The sequence below is a fragment of the Babylonia areolata genome, chromosome 13 (assembly GCF_041734735.1).
Source record: "Babylonia areolata isolate BAREFJ2019XMU chromosome 13, ASM4173473v1, whole genome shotgun sequence".
NCBI classification, from domain to species: domain Eukaryota; kingdom Metazoa; phylum Mollusca; class Gastropoda; order Neogastropoda; family Buccinidae; genus Babylonia; species Babylonia areolata.
The window spans coordinates 19152320-19169348 of NC_134888.1; the positions used below are offsets into that span (position 1 = coordinate 19152320).

At 45.3% G+C, this 17029-nt stretch overlaps 1 protein-coding gene across 1 annotated transcript; it reads right to left on the minus strand.

The window, feature by feature from the left end:
* Positions 1-1434: 1434 nt before the first annotated feature.
* LOC143288713 (carnosine synthase 1-like) lies at positions 1435-8727 on the minus strand. The gene is made up of 6 exons (XM_076597341.1): positions 8724-8727; positions 6118-6187; positions 5481-5709; positions 4222-4611; positions 3426-3744; positions 1435-2009 (listed from the first exon to the last, which is right to left on the minus strand). Exons 1-6 carry the CDS (start codon positions 8725-8727, stop codon positions 1435-1437), a joined length of 1587 nt encoding a protein of 528 aa, XP_076453456.1.
* Between the last annotated feature and the right edge of the window lie 8302 nt (positions 8728-17029).

Genomic DNA, 17029 nt, shown 5'->3' on the forward strand with positions numbered 1-17029 from the left:
CAGTCATGACACAAGATGGTCGTCACAGGGGTAAAGAACACTGGCTGCGAAAAAGATCAGCCCAAAGAGCGGATAACTTACATAAAATTGTTTTGTTTTTTAGACAGACAGACATAAATGCAGTGATGGCCTAGAGGTAACGCGTCCGCCTAGGAAGCGAGAGAATCTGAGCGCGCTGGTTCGAATCACGGCTCAGCCGCCGTTATTTTCTCCCCCTCCACTAGACCTTGAGTGGTGGTCTGGACGCTAGTCATTCGGATGAGACGATAAACCGAGGTTCTGTGTGCAGCATGCACTTAGCGCACGTAAAAGAACCACGGCAACAAAAGGGTTGTTCCTGGCAAAATTCTGTAGAAAAATCCACTTCGATAGGGAAAACAAATAAAACCGCACGCAGGAAACAATACAAAAAATGGGTGGCGATGTAGTGTAGTGACGGGCTCTCCCTGGACAGAGCAGCCCGAATTTCACACAGAGAAATCTGTTGTGATAAAACGAAATAAGCTACAAATATGTATATATTATATGAATTTTAGTCTCCTGTGGATTTTTATCCCTTGTAACTGGCCCCCATAGGACGTGTCTTGTCGTTTCTAAATGTTGGTTTTAAGACAATTTTAGAACGTTTGTTTTATCTATATGCCTGGTTTTTACTTTCCGTGTTCTGCTCAAGTTGGTTATTGAGAGACATTTTTTCTATTGAAAATACTCCCTGCCGAGCAACTGGAAATTTCTCTCCTTGCTTGAGTTGTGGTTTCTCTCTGCTTCGCAAACAAAAGCGAGTAGCAAGCCCTATGAGAATTTCATAAGTGAGAACAGCTGTCGCTTGCTGTGTAAACCAGCTTTCCTTTTGGAGGTACATTGAACCAACATGGGCATAAATGAGAGCTTTTAAAACCACCACCCCACCCCAAACACAAATACAGTTTTGAAAGTTAAAAGATTAACCAAGACTGTTTTGGTGTGTTCTCCGTTACATTATGAGGTTTTTTTTTAAAGACATCTGAGCCTGGATTTAATGTTTATATATATATATATATATATATATATATATATATATATATATATATATACTTTTCACCTCGTTTTTCGTCAGTTATATTTTGAAAACAACAGAAGTTGTTGTCAAAAATCCACATGGAACTCTGAAAACAATAGATTGCAGACGAGCGACCAACAGTGTGCATCTACACAGTTCGGTGACTGGATGTCAAGTCCCGATTTCAGTACTATTTGTTCACGAAGGTCCAGAGTATCAGGTGTGAACTATCAAACTGGGTTAACTGAAAAAGTGAGAACTGAGGCTGGCCCAAATCTGCACCAAGTTCATCTCGAGGTTTTGTTATGAAAGCCCATTGCTTGTGACAAAGAATACAACCATTGAAGTGGATCTTGCTCTTCGATCGCGAAAAACAGTGCAGTTTGTTACGAAGGCTACACAAAAGCCGACAGGACCTCAAGAACAGACTCCTCAGTTTCCAGCCCCAGCTTGGTACAGACACTGACCAGCTTGCTTTTGGCTTCAGCAACACTTGAAGCTCGTACAGCCAGGTTGCCAAAAGGCTTCTCGAAAGAACTGGCATCTGAGGTCATGTCAGCATCGAGCTGAAAAAAGATGACTTGGCCTTCCTGGTCCAAGAGCTGAAGCTCTTTTGGTGAAGCTGTGGTGGCCAGGGCTTGAGCGTGGCGAGAAGGGTACAGCATGATTCCCATAATGTACCCTCTGTCAGAGTCCTTGCCATTTTCTTGCGTTATGTCAGCGGATTGATCACTGTCTTCCTGGTGCTCTTCAAGGCAGCTGCTTCCTGACAGCACAGGACGAATGCCACAGGCACACATCAGCGTCAGATGGAAGAGGTCCACGTTGTAGATCAGACGTATCCACTGGCGCAGGTAGTAACCTCCCATGCGTGCGTTCACTTCAAGGAGGCGTGGGCCAAGTGACGTCATCATTATATCCACGTTGTAGACCCCAGTGTGTAAGCCCAGGCCCCGACAGCAAGAGGCCGCTGCCCTGATCAGTTGCTGCTGTTGTTCTGTAAAATACACACACACACACACACACACACACACACACACACACACACACACACACACACACACACACTGGATCAAATAAATCAAGTTTTACTGCTGAACTTTTGGCAATCCTGATGGCTTTGAATTACCTAGTAAGCTTTCCCCAGGTAAAACTGCAGATTCCTTTTTTCTTCTTCTTTGTTTGGGATATATTCAAATATAACCTTAAAACATGAAAATAATCAAAGTCTGACATAACCACAGTAAACATGCAGTTCAACGTCAGCAAAGAAATACACTCTTATGTATAGATGGAATATTGACGCCTTCAAAACAGAATATACCAGGAATAATATTGTATGTCAATGTGGACAGAAAATAACAAATTCGTATAGTCTTTCTTGTGTTAAAAAAAAAACAAAACAAAAAAACCCCTTTATTCCTCTACTTTCCAGCAACTCTTCATCGTCAACTTACGATTTTTTGGATATCGTTTTTTATGTGGATTTTTTGTTATTTGGTTGTTTTGTTGTTGTTGTTGTTGTTGTTGTTTCTTTGTGGGTTTGTTGTTGTTTTTGTTAATCTATCTAAATGACCAATACCTATTTGCCTGTACGTATTCTGACATTTGACTATAATCTGATATTATTGGTCAGTTGATTTTATGGTTAACTGATTCCATTCCCTTACTTTGTTTCCATCCACCACATTTCCTTCTAATTTTCTATTTCTCGCTAAATATGTAATTTGTATACAGTTCGAGCACGTTCTCATACACATACACACACTGCACACACTTTTCAGTTAAGATCACTTTAGTGATCAGATTTTGAATCAATGACCAACCAACACACACACACACACACACACACACACACACACACACACACACACACACACACACACACACACACACACACACACACACACACACACACACACACACACACACACACACACACACATTCTATGCTGGATCAAACAAATCAAGTTAATTTGGGAGAGAGGGCGACAGCGGGAGTGGAACCCACACCCTCACGGACAATATACTGGAAGGTGAGCGTCTTAACCATTCTGCCACCTTCACCCAGTCTTGGGGAGGACTTGGGGGATTTTGTCCCTGCTGAGATATATGAAGGCTGTGAACAGTTGCTGCCTTTGTTCACTGCATTTTCCCCACAGCTGTCTGAGAGAGAAAAACATGTCGATGGTGGACCTGTTGGCTTGTAAACCACTCTGCGTTTCTGGGTAGTACATGGAGCTTCTTCAGTGCGACTCGAGCAAAGCGCTTCCCGACAATACTGAGGAAAGAGATGCCACGGGAGAGTTGTTATAGTTGCTCATGTCCCTCATAAACTATCATGTGTGTTAAAGAAAGAAACCATTTACTGTGAAACTGGCTTTACCTTTCGAGAGCAAGGACGGCATGACGGTGGCTGTCTCACTGAAGACTGGAAGACGAGTCACGCTCTTGTCTTTGATGAAAGCAGCCACCACCTCATCCTCATACAGCGCAATGTCCACGCAATGCTCTGTGCCCAGAAGGCGAGGCATCAAGATCATTGACTCCCCAGGCCCATGACCCATCCCAGGAATGTCCACACCGTTCTGCATGACCTTCTGTAAAATCTCCATATGCTGCTCAGCTTCCTTGATGCTGTGGACGAGTTTAACACCCACAGCAAAGCAGCCAAACTCCAGCTTCATCACGGCAGGCAGAGGAATCTGAACATTCAGATCAAATTCTTTAGGGACTGGAGGCAGGCTGATTTGAATGAAACCTTCCAATGTTATTCATACAGTTTGGCATTCACAGGCATTTTACGTCCAGATAATGAAAAAAAAATCGCATTATAGAAACTATAAGGGCTGCATGACAAAATAATGTCACAATGAAACGAGCATGTTGAAAAATAGCTGTTCCTCTGGGTTTGAACTCCTGTAGAGAGAGAATATTTACACCAAGAAAGCAGATAAATAGAAATGAAGTTGAATTCATGATAAATAACTAAGTTTGCTGAATAAGTAAATTGCGATTTATCAGCAAGGAAATGGTCGTCAGAGTCATGCTGGGTGTTACGTTGCTGAGATGTGGTGTTATTCAAAGACCAAAAAAAAAGGACTCACCAACTCACCACTTGGATAGACGAGTCCCACAACCCACCTTCATCTCTTCTCTTTTCCACAAGCTCACTTTCTTACCTTCTCCAAAGCCTCAGCCACCTCCTGCACCGTCTTCACCTTGGCTACAGGGCTGGCATACAAAGCAGGAGGCAGACATGGAGAGGATTCCGCCCCCTGCTGACTCAGCACAGTGTGAGTCATCTCCTTGGACTTGGCGTTCCAGGCAGCTTCAACAGACATGGCGTGCTGCACGCCCAGAGCCCGACCAACGTGTGCTGCTAACGGCACGCAGTCCTCCAGCCAGGTGAAGCAGCCAGCTACCTCACAGTCTGGCAGGTGTTCCCGCAGCAGGTGGACGACGGTGTTGGCGTGCTGAACGTCTTTCGTGTGGTCCCGGTAGTCCACGTGAAGGAACGTGTCTACCACAGATCTGGACGGATGCTGGGGATTGGACTCCACTAGAACTAGCTGTGTTCAACAAGATAATTAGCGTTGCTTTTTATAGCCAAGCCACCTTCCAAAGCTGTCTCATGGATAAAAAAAAAAGTAAGGTAAAGACAAACACTGTGTGCACTGGTTAGAATTCTAAAGTTAACAGTTCCTGTCTTGCATCGTTTCCAACCGGTTACTGAGGAGTTTGTGAAGAAATGTGTTTGAGCGCTTGTCCAAATTCCTGTGAGGTTGACCCAGTCCCGTCCTCTTTGTTGGTTTGAATGTATTGATGTTCCACTGCCACAAATTACTCATGTCATAGATTTATTTGTTTGTTCTCTTCAAGGTTTTAACTCGTAAAATGCATGTCTGATATGACTGTTCTAATCATATTTTGTTCTGTGAGAGCTGATTTCTGCATCTATGTGTCATCTGCAAATGTGTGGTAACTGATGGATTGTTCTATGAAAATGTAGTCAAGTGAGGTGTAGAGAACAAACAAAACAGGCTCCAATACCGAACCCTGTGGAACGCCATACTTAAAAGAGAGGAAGGTGCTGACCTCGAGCCTTCCATCACAACTGTTCGAATTTTATCAGGCAGATATGATCTGAACCATGATACAGCCATTCCTCGAATGCCAAAGACATGCTCGAGCCTACGAAGCAGGCTATCATGGTCGATCGTGTCAAATGCGGGCGAAAGATCAAGCAGCGGAAGTATAGACACGTTTCCAGAATATAATGCAAGGAGATGAACGTTTATATTTTTTTTTCAAAAAAGTGATGTTTCCGCACTGTGAAACAGGCGGTCCACAGACTGAACAGAGTTGAAGAGATCACGCAAGTTCAGATAGACGGAAAGCTGCTGATAAATAGACGCTGATAATGACGCTGTCAGCTTACCTTGACACCAAACTTTGAAGCGTCTGTCCACAGCTGACGCTTACTTTCGCCCCCTGCCCCAAGTGCCACCACGGTCTTGCCAACCAGGAGATGTCGCTGTGATCCGTGCTGCATGGTGTGGGTGGCGGGGGTTACGGCCCGACCTTTCAACTGAGCTTGCATCGTCTCCGTTCTTGTCACGTGGTTCACACAGTCGTGAGCGTCGATCCCTGTCACCACTGGCTTTGAGCTGAAGACAAGACCTATATTTGTATACAACTGATTGAACCATTTAAATGTTTGTCATTGCAAGCAGAAAAAAAATTATACACACTAGTACATTTGTCAACTTATGGTACTATATTCTGGAATGGGGGGCGGTGGACGGGGTGGGGGACAGAGAAAAGGGTTAGAAAGGATTTTTTTGTTCACTCTTTAAGGTCAGGTGAAAACGATAAAATGAAGAACTGATCGCAAGTGTTCTGTAAAGCAGTCATTTAAGGTGCGGCCAGTTTCGCCCACATATAATTTGTCACACAGGGTGCAGGTCAGGATATATACCATATTTGTGGATCTGCAGTTGAGTGTAAACTTGACAGAACACTTCCCCACAGCGACTTTGACACCCAGGCTGAAAAATGTATTCCTTCTTCGTTACCTGGCAATACCCAGTTTCTCTCCTGACCTAAGCTCTAGAACGCGCCTGTACACTTCCTCGCAGGGAACCCCTGAAGCACAAGGTGACAGACTCTGAAGATAGTCCAGTGGCAGTCCTTCCCTTTCACCCCCACAACTTTGCTGTATGCGATATTCAAAGTCCTCCTTAGAAATTTTAACCTCCTACAACATGACACTGAACTTGGTACCATTTTTTCAAAGCCCCCTCTCGTTGTTTTCAAGAAGGATCAGAACCTTCGGAACCTATAGTGGTTTGATCATCCCTGTCCAGGACCCAAATCCCCACACCACATGGCTGTAACCCCTGCATCAACTCTAAATGCAAAACCCGTCCCTTTATCAACTCTTCCAAAACATTCACCAGTCCAGTGGGGAAGTTTTCTGTCAAGTCTACACTCAACTGCATATCCACAAATATAGTGTAAAAAGTGTTTAAGAGTGTTGTGGTTCGACTCCAAGAGAGAGAGGAGTTATGCAGGGGGATATAGAATCAACTAATGATGCACTCACTCACTCTCTCCTCACACCAATAGCAGGGCCACATGGAGTGGTTTTTATAGAGTGTTTACTTTACAATACAGCACACACACTAAGCAGTTCACCCTACTTAGCAAAAGCAACACACACTAAGGCAGCACACACTGCCTACTACAAGCAACACTTACAAGCAGCTTCTACAAGCAGCACACAGTAAAAAGTTCACCCTACACCTAAAGCAGCACACCTGGAACACAAACACACAACCAAAACCCAGGTCAGGTAAAATCTCAAAATATCCTGACATCACTGACATGAAAGGCCTATACCCTCTCAGCACCTTTCATCACATGTTCACCAGTATGCACTCCTCTCACACATAAATTTAGGCGAGGTAAAACAAGCTTCATCAAGCTTACCTGCCACCAACAGTGACATACCATACTGTTCACAAAACAGATCACTGACCAATACAACCCTGTGTTCAACACATGTTACCCATCATTCAGTTAAACTGTGTGTTACCATTACCAAACAAATCTCTTTGTCTTCACAAGGTATACCACCGACACAAGTACATGTAAGGAAATCATTACTTCCAACATATCTCTGGTAAACAGCAATGTGCAACAACATAGCACTGACCCTCAGTGCTCTCCTAGTTTATCAACTCATTAATCATATTACAATGTTCCTTCCCACTTTGACAAAGTAAACCACTGACACACAACACAACTCCTACACATGTTACCACAACTACCAACAAATCAAACATGTGTTCCACAACACTTGCTGTTACCCCCATGTGCACACACACACACATGAAAAACCCTCAACCCACACTGACAATGTGTTAGTCTATAGATCTGTTCAGTTCACACTGAACCAACACCACCTACTGTATACAAAACAAGTAAGTAATACATCAAAAATGCAGAACAAGATATCTGTAACCAAATGGGGGGGGGGGGGCTCAAAAGATTTAGGCCAGTACTTCTCTCAGTGGGTAGCTTTCACACATTAACCACTTTTCTTTCCACAAGCCACAAGATCAACTTAAACTGGCTGTCCACTGACATAAAACATAGTTTCCCAACACAACTAAGTTATCAACATAGCATAAAACCATTACAAGTTGTGTACTCACAGCCCAACAGGAATTCCCTTGCTCCTCACATCACTGATCAGTCAGTCAGCCTGTGTCAGTCGGTCTGGGAGACAGCTAAGAACTGGCTGTGCTGACTGGTTTTATCCCTTCCCACAACATACTGTGCATACTAATGCAAGCTACAACACTCACTCCCCCCAACTAGTTGAACTGAAATAACCAATCTTTGCTTGTCATAGTGATGCTATGTGAATGACTGACAGATTCACTGCTTAATCCCAATTCGTCCAATTCAACAGATTGATCTGATTTGCTACAATTCTACCCACTTGGCTATACACATTCTATGACGACAAGTTCACCCGTTTACGTCACAAAGAGATTGGGGAGACAGGACAATACAACTCTCGGCCTGTTAGCCGGCATGATCAAAGTTCGTATTAGCATAAATTCTCCCTAGCTTAAGTTCCGAAGTCCCGCCATCTACGTCAGCTGCGTTCGTGTAAGGGGAGATGGGGAACTACTTGAAAGACAGGCCGCCACACGGGGATGTTCCGCTGAGCGCGGGGATTGCGGCAGACCTCGCACAACTGCACGTGTTCTTACAGCTGGGACTGGTGATGCGGTGTCGCGGACCAAAGGCGCTGACTAGGGACTTGGGTGAGGAGGGGCGTGGGGGGTGGAAGGAGGGAAGGTGGCGTGGTGTCGGCACAACCTCAAAGACTGGACTTTGGACGGAGCGGAAAGGGAGGTAAGAAGGAGGGGGAGGGGGGGTGAAGGGATGGGGGGGGGGAAGGGGACAGAGTGTGGGTGGTGGGGGTGACACTGCTGGCACACTATAACAATAGTATATATCCTGACCTACACCCTGTGTGACAACTTATATGTGGGCGAAACTGGCCGCATCTTGAATGACCGCTTTACAGAACACCTACGATCAATTAGGCTGAACTATAATGACACCATCCGTCAACATTCAACAGCACCCACCACAGTCTCACCCATGTCAAGATTGCTGCTGCATGGCAGAACCAACTGGACAGAACATACAAAAAACACATAAAGTCAGACATAATCACCTGCCTTGGCACACTCCACCCAGAGGACCTCAACACGAGAGTGACCAGTGGCATCTTCTCACAAACTTCTTAAGCTTTCCTTTTACCTCTACTGTCACTTCCACCTAACACAGTCCCTGAAGACAGACCTATCGTCTGAAACGTTGGACACCTTTTATCAAAAACGAGTCTTATTTTACAACCCACAGTTTTTATAAACTTTCTCCATCAGGTGAAAACACGTCCATCAGATCTTGTCTTTCAGCTTTAGGCTCAAGGAGGCGTCAAAGCATGCAGACTGATATATGATCACAAAATTATACACTACAACCCATCTGCTTTGGAAAAACAACAACAACAGCAGAAAAGATAGAAAGGGAACAGATGCCTAACCTTTGCTTGAACCAAAGGTGCTGTTCAGGCCTTGAGAGCCCACTCCAGATTTGTGTAAAACATTGACATAAAATTAAATATGAGAATTTAAGTTTTTAAAATACAAGAAAATGAATGAAAAGTAGAAGTATATCCCACTGCTGGATCTTGTCTATGGATAACAGAAGCTGGGGCTGAACTCTGGTAAACGTTTTTCAAGTTGTGAAGACAGCAAAATCATCCACGAACAGTAAGGACTCGGAGCCACAGCGTGCAGAGTTGACAATATCATTGATTTTTATGCTGAATAGAGCAGGAGAAAGAATGCTTCCTTGCAGGACACCCATCTTCTGCCCATGGACACCAAGCAGAGCAGAACCCACAGGAACCTGGAACTGTCTATCGATCCACCAGAAACCTCTGAAGGTCCAAGAGAAAGCCAAACATACAGGAAGTCCCGTGTGCCTTTTCCAGGTTATGAAAAAGGCAACAACGTGTTGTTTGTTAATGAAGGCATTACGGATCATGGTCTCAAGACGGTGGTGTGTGGAGTGGTGATTCCTGAAACCACACTATTTGAGGGCCAGCAGGCCATCAATTTCGAGTTTCCACATTACTCTTGAATTTGCCATTAAAACATTTTTTTAATTACACATACTTAACCGTGACCCAACTAGTGCAGACTCCGGCAGGGGTCTGACATTCCTGCCTGTGCAAACTACTATCCGCCTATGTGGAGAAAATGAAACTACGGCCGATAACCTCCTGGAAGTAGGTAACCTCCCCTTTGTCCCGCTGGCTAGTGCCCTCTTTTTCCGGCAGCCATTATGACTCCTGTCCTGTGCTCTCCATACGGCTAAGTTTTTTTGTATTTTCTGTCTGTCTGTCGATTCTCTGGCGTTCTTGTTTTTTGTCAAATTTTGTCTCGAACCAGGTCACATAATTATATGGTTCGATTGGGATATCGGGCTAAAATTAAGGCACGATCGAAATCGATTCGCGGACACTCTGGGCCCTCTATTTCTGGCCCTCTCAACAACGCCAACCCGACGCCTCCCCCACTTCCTTCACTTCCTCCGGTCGACTTCAGACCTCCACCACCTCCTGCACCCTCTCCGGCGACTTCTAGGGGTACGTTACCCCATACTCAGGTCAGTGGTGCCATTGATGCTTTCCTTTTCAATTCGCGAACTAAGTCGACGCGATCCGCGTTTCTCGGCCCTGCCAGTTGGTAGTACACCCGAGTCGATCTCCTCTATCACTTTTCCCATGTCAACAATGGAATGTGCCATAACCCCTTTAATTACACATACTTGGAATGTGCCATAACCCCTTTGGAAAACAACACCATACACTGGCTTTGGATCCGCACGCTAGACTGGGCCCTATGTGCGATGCGTCCGTGGCGGCGGCCATGACATTGGCTCACGCGCCCCCCACGTGGCATGCCTCTTCCGTCTCGGATCCTATGGCAACCGAGGCGCTTAGGGATGCCCTCCCCAGGGGTAGGGAGGAAGGTGGACCACTAGGGGACACGCTTGCCCATGCGTGTGCACCCTCCCCTTGTCCGATTTTTCCGATCCAAGGGAGACAACTCCTGCTTCGGCACCCTTGCCGGTGACCGCCGCAGTTACTTCCCTTTACCGGCACGGCTCCTCGCCAACACTGCAGGTGCGTGCACGGTCCCTTCAAGCTTTGCGGTGATGACCCCATTTGCCACACCGCCGGTTGCTGCTGTTTCCCATCCACTAATGGCGTCTCAGCAAGCTGCTCAACCAAACAACCAGCAACCCATTGGGAACTTCCTGCGGCAATTATGCACTGGTGCCACACCTAGCGCCTGCTCCACTGGCACCCCTTGTGCACAGAGCAGATGCGTGCACAGCCCATTGAACTTCGGCAGTGCCAGTTTTTTCTGCCCCACTGCATATCTCCACTGTTACCCAGACTAATATCGGCAATTCCACGTCGGAGTGCCTCTTGATAACTCGATCCTGCCACTCGGCAGTCCTCGGGCCGATCTTGTCTGGTTACGGCGCCATCATGCCACATGTCCCCACCGTCTCGCGTCTGATGGCGACCGATTCGGGTCGGGATGCCCACGGCACTAAGGGACATTATTATTATGGGTTAAGGTGGCATAGAACCACGGACTCTCACACGCAGCATGACGCTCCTCCATCTACAGCGAGGAAACGTCACACCGGGGGATATGTGCTATAAAGACACCATCCTTTTCGCCGAATATCGGCGCCAAGGGAGGCAACTCCGCATTTGTAACCGACACAGCACGTCACTCCTGTCCCCCGTGCTGTCCACCAACGATGTTTCTTCGAATTCTCATTGGGTCCTCATGCCCATTCATGGACTTTACACAACTTTGCACAGCAACTGCACCTTTCTTGCTGTTTCTCAGGCTATTGGCGACTGAACTTTTGGGTTCTTCATCCCCCACACAGGCACATAGCCCTCTGCAGGCAACCAGTCCTATTACCATTCTCTTCTTGTGATACACAATAACAGGAAATAAATCACAATATTTCCCCTTCTGTCCTTTTGATTTTTATCACAATCAACAATCACGAAATATATATATATATATATATATATACACCAAAAAAAAATGTATATATATATATATATATGTATATATATACACACATATACATATATATCTATGAGATATCTTGCTACATTTATACGCATTTCTGCTTCCACTTATAGATGTATACTTATCCCTCAGAATACACATGCGTGTGCGCTTATGGGATAGGTTCAGACAACTTTCTTATTAACATGTACAATTATATTTGTATCTCTATTCATTGACATCTATTCATTGAGATTCCCTACATAGCAATATAGGCACACTTGCGTTTGCGGCCTTCTGTCCACAATGCCCTGAACTCTCTGCGCCTACGTACTTGCACTTTATTCATATGTGTATATACATCTCATATTTAGGTGCATACACAGATTCCTTTCCATTACTGATTATGCACACTTACCCACTTACTTGGCTATATCTGTGCACGCTACACGTATGCTTATACAGCCGCTTATTTCTTGTGTTTCGATCCCTTGTCATTGGCATATTTCTGACATCATTACTTGAGTTGATGGAAGTTTATAATCCCTTTGCACATGTATGTATTCATTTTCATAAATTCATCCCTACCTTGCTTTCAGAGGACGACTGCACTCACAGACAAAACTGCCTCATTCATGCCTGAATGTATGCTCCTTCACATTTTAGTAGTGGCTGGTCCTTAGGGACCCACACACCCCCTTCCCACCCACAGGGCTAAGAATGCCCTCTCTTGGCGTAAGGAGGGACAAGGCAACCCAACTCATTTGCCTACAACAGTCAACCATAGGGCTGGAGATGCCCTAACTTGGCACAAGGAGGGATGAGGCAGTCCAACTTAGAGGTGCCACTCCAGACACACATGCCCTTCATTCCTCCCCAGTTTGTAAGGCATCCCTTCTTCCCCCCCTTGCCTACAACAACCTTTGGTTTGCACTACTGTGGTTGTGACAACAGCTCCACACGGGCCCTACATCCTAGCCAGCCTTCCCATGAAGGGGTGTCAATCTTTGATTCCAAAATTTTAGCGGCCCCAAAAACTGCCCACTGGGCAGAAGACAATCACCCTAAGCCCATCTCTTCCACTCCTCTCTAGTAGCAGAAGGCCTGGGTCATAATTGTTTTCCTCTACATTTGGGAGAAAGGCATATTGACGAGGACGGATACGTCTGACAAAGCACAACGAACCGTCCATTAGCCACAGGGGTGTACCTTACTGCCCACTCATACCAGCACGGCAGATGCCGCATTCAAGCACATCAGTTCGCCCCATCACCTTGCTTGAACAGAGATCCAGCATCAACGTCTCAAACAATTGGCGTTTGAAAGCACTTTCTGCACTTGGTCTTCCCTGCCCGATCCTTTCAGCCTCAACACACAACCACTGCTGTGGTTACAGATGGCCATTCCTTCTCAAGCACTGTCTTTCCAATGAGACACTTCCAGGGGTTTTTAGCCTAGGCACACTATCCCATCATGGAGCCCCAGCCTTCAGTCAAGGGCCTGTCAGAGGATGACTTTGTTGTCACTTCAGAAGCAAGCACCATGTCTTTCAGACACATGGTTGCACCACAAGACCCCGTCAACTCTTTCCGGCTCCCTTACATTGCAACATAACCTGCATGGTGGACACCTTCATCCCTCAAGCACACAGCAGCTGTTTCCTGATTTACCCATGCTGATTGGTGTCCTCCTAGGAACAATATATGATAATCAGTCGTGTACGACAGTCACCATCAGAACAGCAGAGGAGGCAACTGCTGTCCCAACTATTCGGGCTGGAATTCGATTATACAATTTCCAGTAGAGAGTGTTTTGCCTAAGTTGCATCCCCGGTCCCTCGATCAAGAGGGCTTTAGGACTCCTCATTAGGACGGATCCCAATGGCCAGTTAGGCCCAAGGATACAGCACTAAGTCCCAGGGCAATTTGACTTCCAGTCTGAGAGACACAGTCATTCATGAAAGGCTAAACTGCAAATGATTTCTCTTTGCAATTAAGAAACCATTGATAATACAACTCTCACTTTGCAGTTGGCCATACTGGAAACGTATGTCAGATCAGTGCTTTGATGTAAATAGCCAGTACAACACATCTTGAGCCACTTACCTCCCTGCCCCCGCCCAGCTCCATCCCAGACTCAGTGCGCACCACACACAGCCAGAGGCCTGTCATGGATCTGGTCCCCTTTCTCACTAAAGAACCTTCAGCAAAAAATTTTCCCCATGGAAACCCTCTTCCATTTGGTATTCCACCACAGAATGAGACTCAGTGACCTGTGGGCACATGAAATGCACTTCCACAGCCTGATCCAACCCAGCCATTGACCGCCGACAACTTTCTGCAGGTGGCTCCAACATGCCACACTCAGGTAGAGAAGCCACCAAGCCTTCCGTAAGCCCCTTCGTGATGATACCTACCTGGGCAATTACACAACCCTGTCCCAGAGACACCAGGGACATCAAGTCTTTTGTTGCCAAATGTCTGCCATTCTATGCATAGGCAACATACCAGTGCTGTCATTTTTTGGCAATGACAAAAAAGTGGTGGGGGGAGCGCCCATTGCCTGTCAGCTCGCATGAGGAGCTCTACAGATCTGGCTGTCATGCCTAAGGCAAGCCCAACATGGCGACCTACCTCTGTCTCGTGCCACAGTTTCCTTCAAAAACAAAAATCACTTCCACTATCGGCCCACATCCGATGTGGAATCATCAGATCAAACCACATGTGCACCTCCTTGCATTGACGCTCATCCGCGCTCAGATGAGACAACCCTGTAAGGGTACGTGTTTCCTTCCCTTCCTTTGATTCGAAGGGCTCTCAGTAAAGTGTGGATTCAACCCACCAACCCGATTTTCTTTGCCCTACATTTATCAGCACAGCTGTGGTCCACAGACCTCCCCCACAATACAGCTGCGGTCCTCTGTCTTCTTTGCCCGCACCAATATCCTTAAAGTGACACAGTACACTCTACTTTCGTCGAAAATACAGCTGCGGTCCTCTGTCTTCTTTGCCCGCACCAATATCCTTACGTGACACAGTACACTCTACTATCGCTTTAGGGATGATGGCTCATCGACTTCTACCAGAGAGACGTCGCACGCCTGCGGGATGATGGCTTAAGAGGCATCGCTTCTGTGGTAGTTGCACAACAGGCCATCACAGCACACAGACAGTAGAACAGGCAAGCCCTCCACCTTGTTGCGCTATTCTGCACTAGTTGGGTCACGGTTAAGTATGTGTAATTAAAAGGAAATTTTCTATCTAAAATTACGTCTAAATAACATACTTACCGTGACCCAAATTTAAGACCCTCCCGTCCTCCCCGCTTCCTGTTGTCCCTGCTCGCTGTGCTGGTGATGGCATATTGCCGTCAAAAGAGGGCGCTAGCCAGCGGGACAAAGGGGAGGTTACCTAATTCCGGGAGGTTATCGGCCGTAGTTTCATTTTCTCCGCATAGGCGGATAGTAGTTTGCACAGGCAGGAATGTCAGACCCCTGCCGGAGTCTGCACTAGTTGGGTCACGGTAAGTATGTTATTTAAACTTAATTTTAGATAGAAAATTTCCTTTCTCCGTCCCTTTGCAAAAACAACAGTGCAATCAATGACAGCGAAATAAAAAAAGGTTTCGTTTCGGATTGAGACACTGAAAGCCGTGTTTTGCCCCTCGCAGTAATGTCTTTTGCTAGTTCGTTGACAAATATGCATGACAACAATCTGCAATGCATAAAGTAAACATAATCACTTCCATACTTTTACAGTAAACTGCTCTGTCTGACATTATAAAGAAAAAATAGAAATATCTATTATGATATATTCTTATTATAGAAATAAAAACAACTAGAAATAATTCATATGAAAGCTTTGATGCACATGTACAAAACTTACATAATAACTAAAATGGTCTCATCATATATCCAGTAAAAATTTTCATTAGGAGACTGACGTACTGTTGGTTTCCAAATCAACTATTTGGCTATAACGCTATGAAAAAGGAGGATAAAATGAGTATCACTATCAGTTTTGAAAAAAAGATAATAAAGCAAAACAAACAAACTAACCAAGATTTTAATGCTCATCTCCAATCTTCTTGATATTCGAAGAGCAATGATGTATCACAAAATTTGAAAATTCTAATTTCTTGGCGGTAATATTTAAAACATCCACACGCACAACCACACTTCACCCACACCTACCCCACCCCCACCCCCACCTCCCAACACCCACACCCCCTCCCTTCTCTCTCTCTCTCTCTCTCTCTCTCTCTCTCACTCACACACACACACACACACACACACACACAGATATATATATATATATATATGTACATATCTATCCATACACACACAACATACACACACACACACATACACACACACACACGCGCGCGCGCGCGCGCGTACAAACACGCACAGATCTATATATGTACATATCTGTTCACACACACATACACACACACACACACACACATATATATATATATATATATATATATATATATATATATACATACATATCTATTCATACACACACAGATACATATATATATATATATATATATATATATATATATATATATTCATACGAACATACCAACACCAACACACACACCCCTCACACACACACACACACACACACACACACACACACACACACACCTTCTGGATTTTTATCATGATGATATTTATTATAATCAACATAATCACTATCATCAAGTCTACATTGGGTTTTTTTGTTTTTTTGTTTGTTTGTTTTTTGTTTGTTTTTTTAATAACTGGCGACAAATTTAATGCGCAGTTGGTCTCGGCACACATTGTCCCCAGCAACAATGAACATGTGAAGTGCGACATCATATGCAGTAGAGGGTCTGCACGTAATTATTGTCACCGGCGACATATAATTAGGTGCACGGCGACAACATATACCACGCAACATAGATGAATGCCCAGGTAGGACACAAACATAGCTGGCACCCCGTCGCACTCAATGAACTGGCCGTCTGACCCCTGGACGATCAGTTGGTCGTCATGGTCAGGAGTAGAGCCATATACGGAATTTTGTTTTTTCCCTGGGAATGTTCGCGACGTGGCCATGACCCCACGCCCTGTCCAATACCTCCCCTCTCCACCCCCCCTTTCTCTCTCTCTCTCTCTCTGTCTCTCTCTCTCTCTCTCTCTCTCTCTCTGTCTCTCGTTTTTCTGTCCTCGTTGTAATGAAAGCAGTGGAGTGTACAGTGGGGAGGAACTCAACAAGCCGTGTCAGCTGTATAGTAAGCATGATCGAGTGGCGTG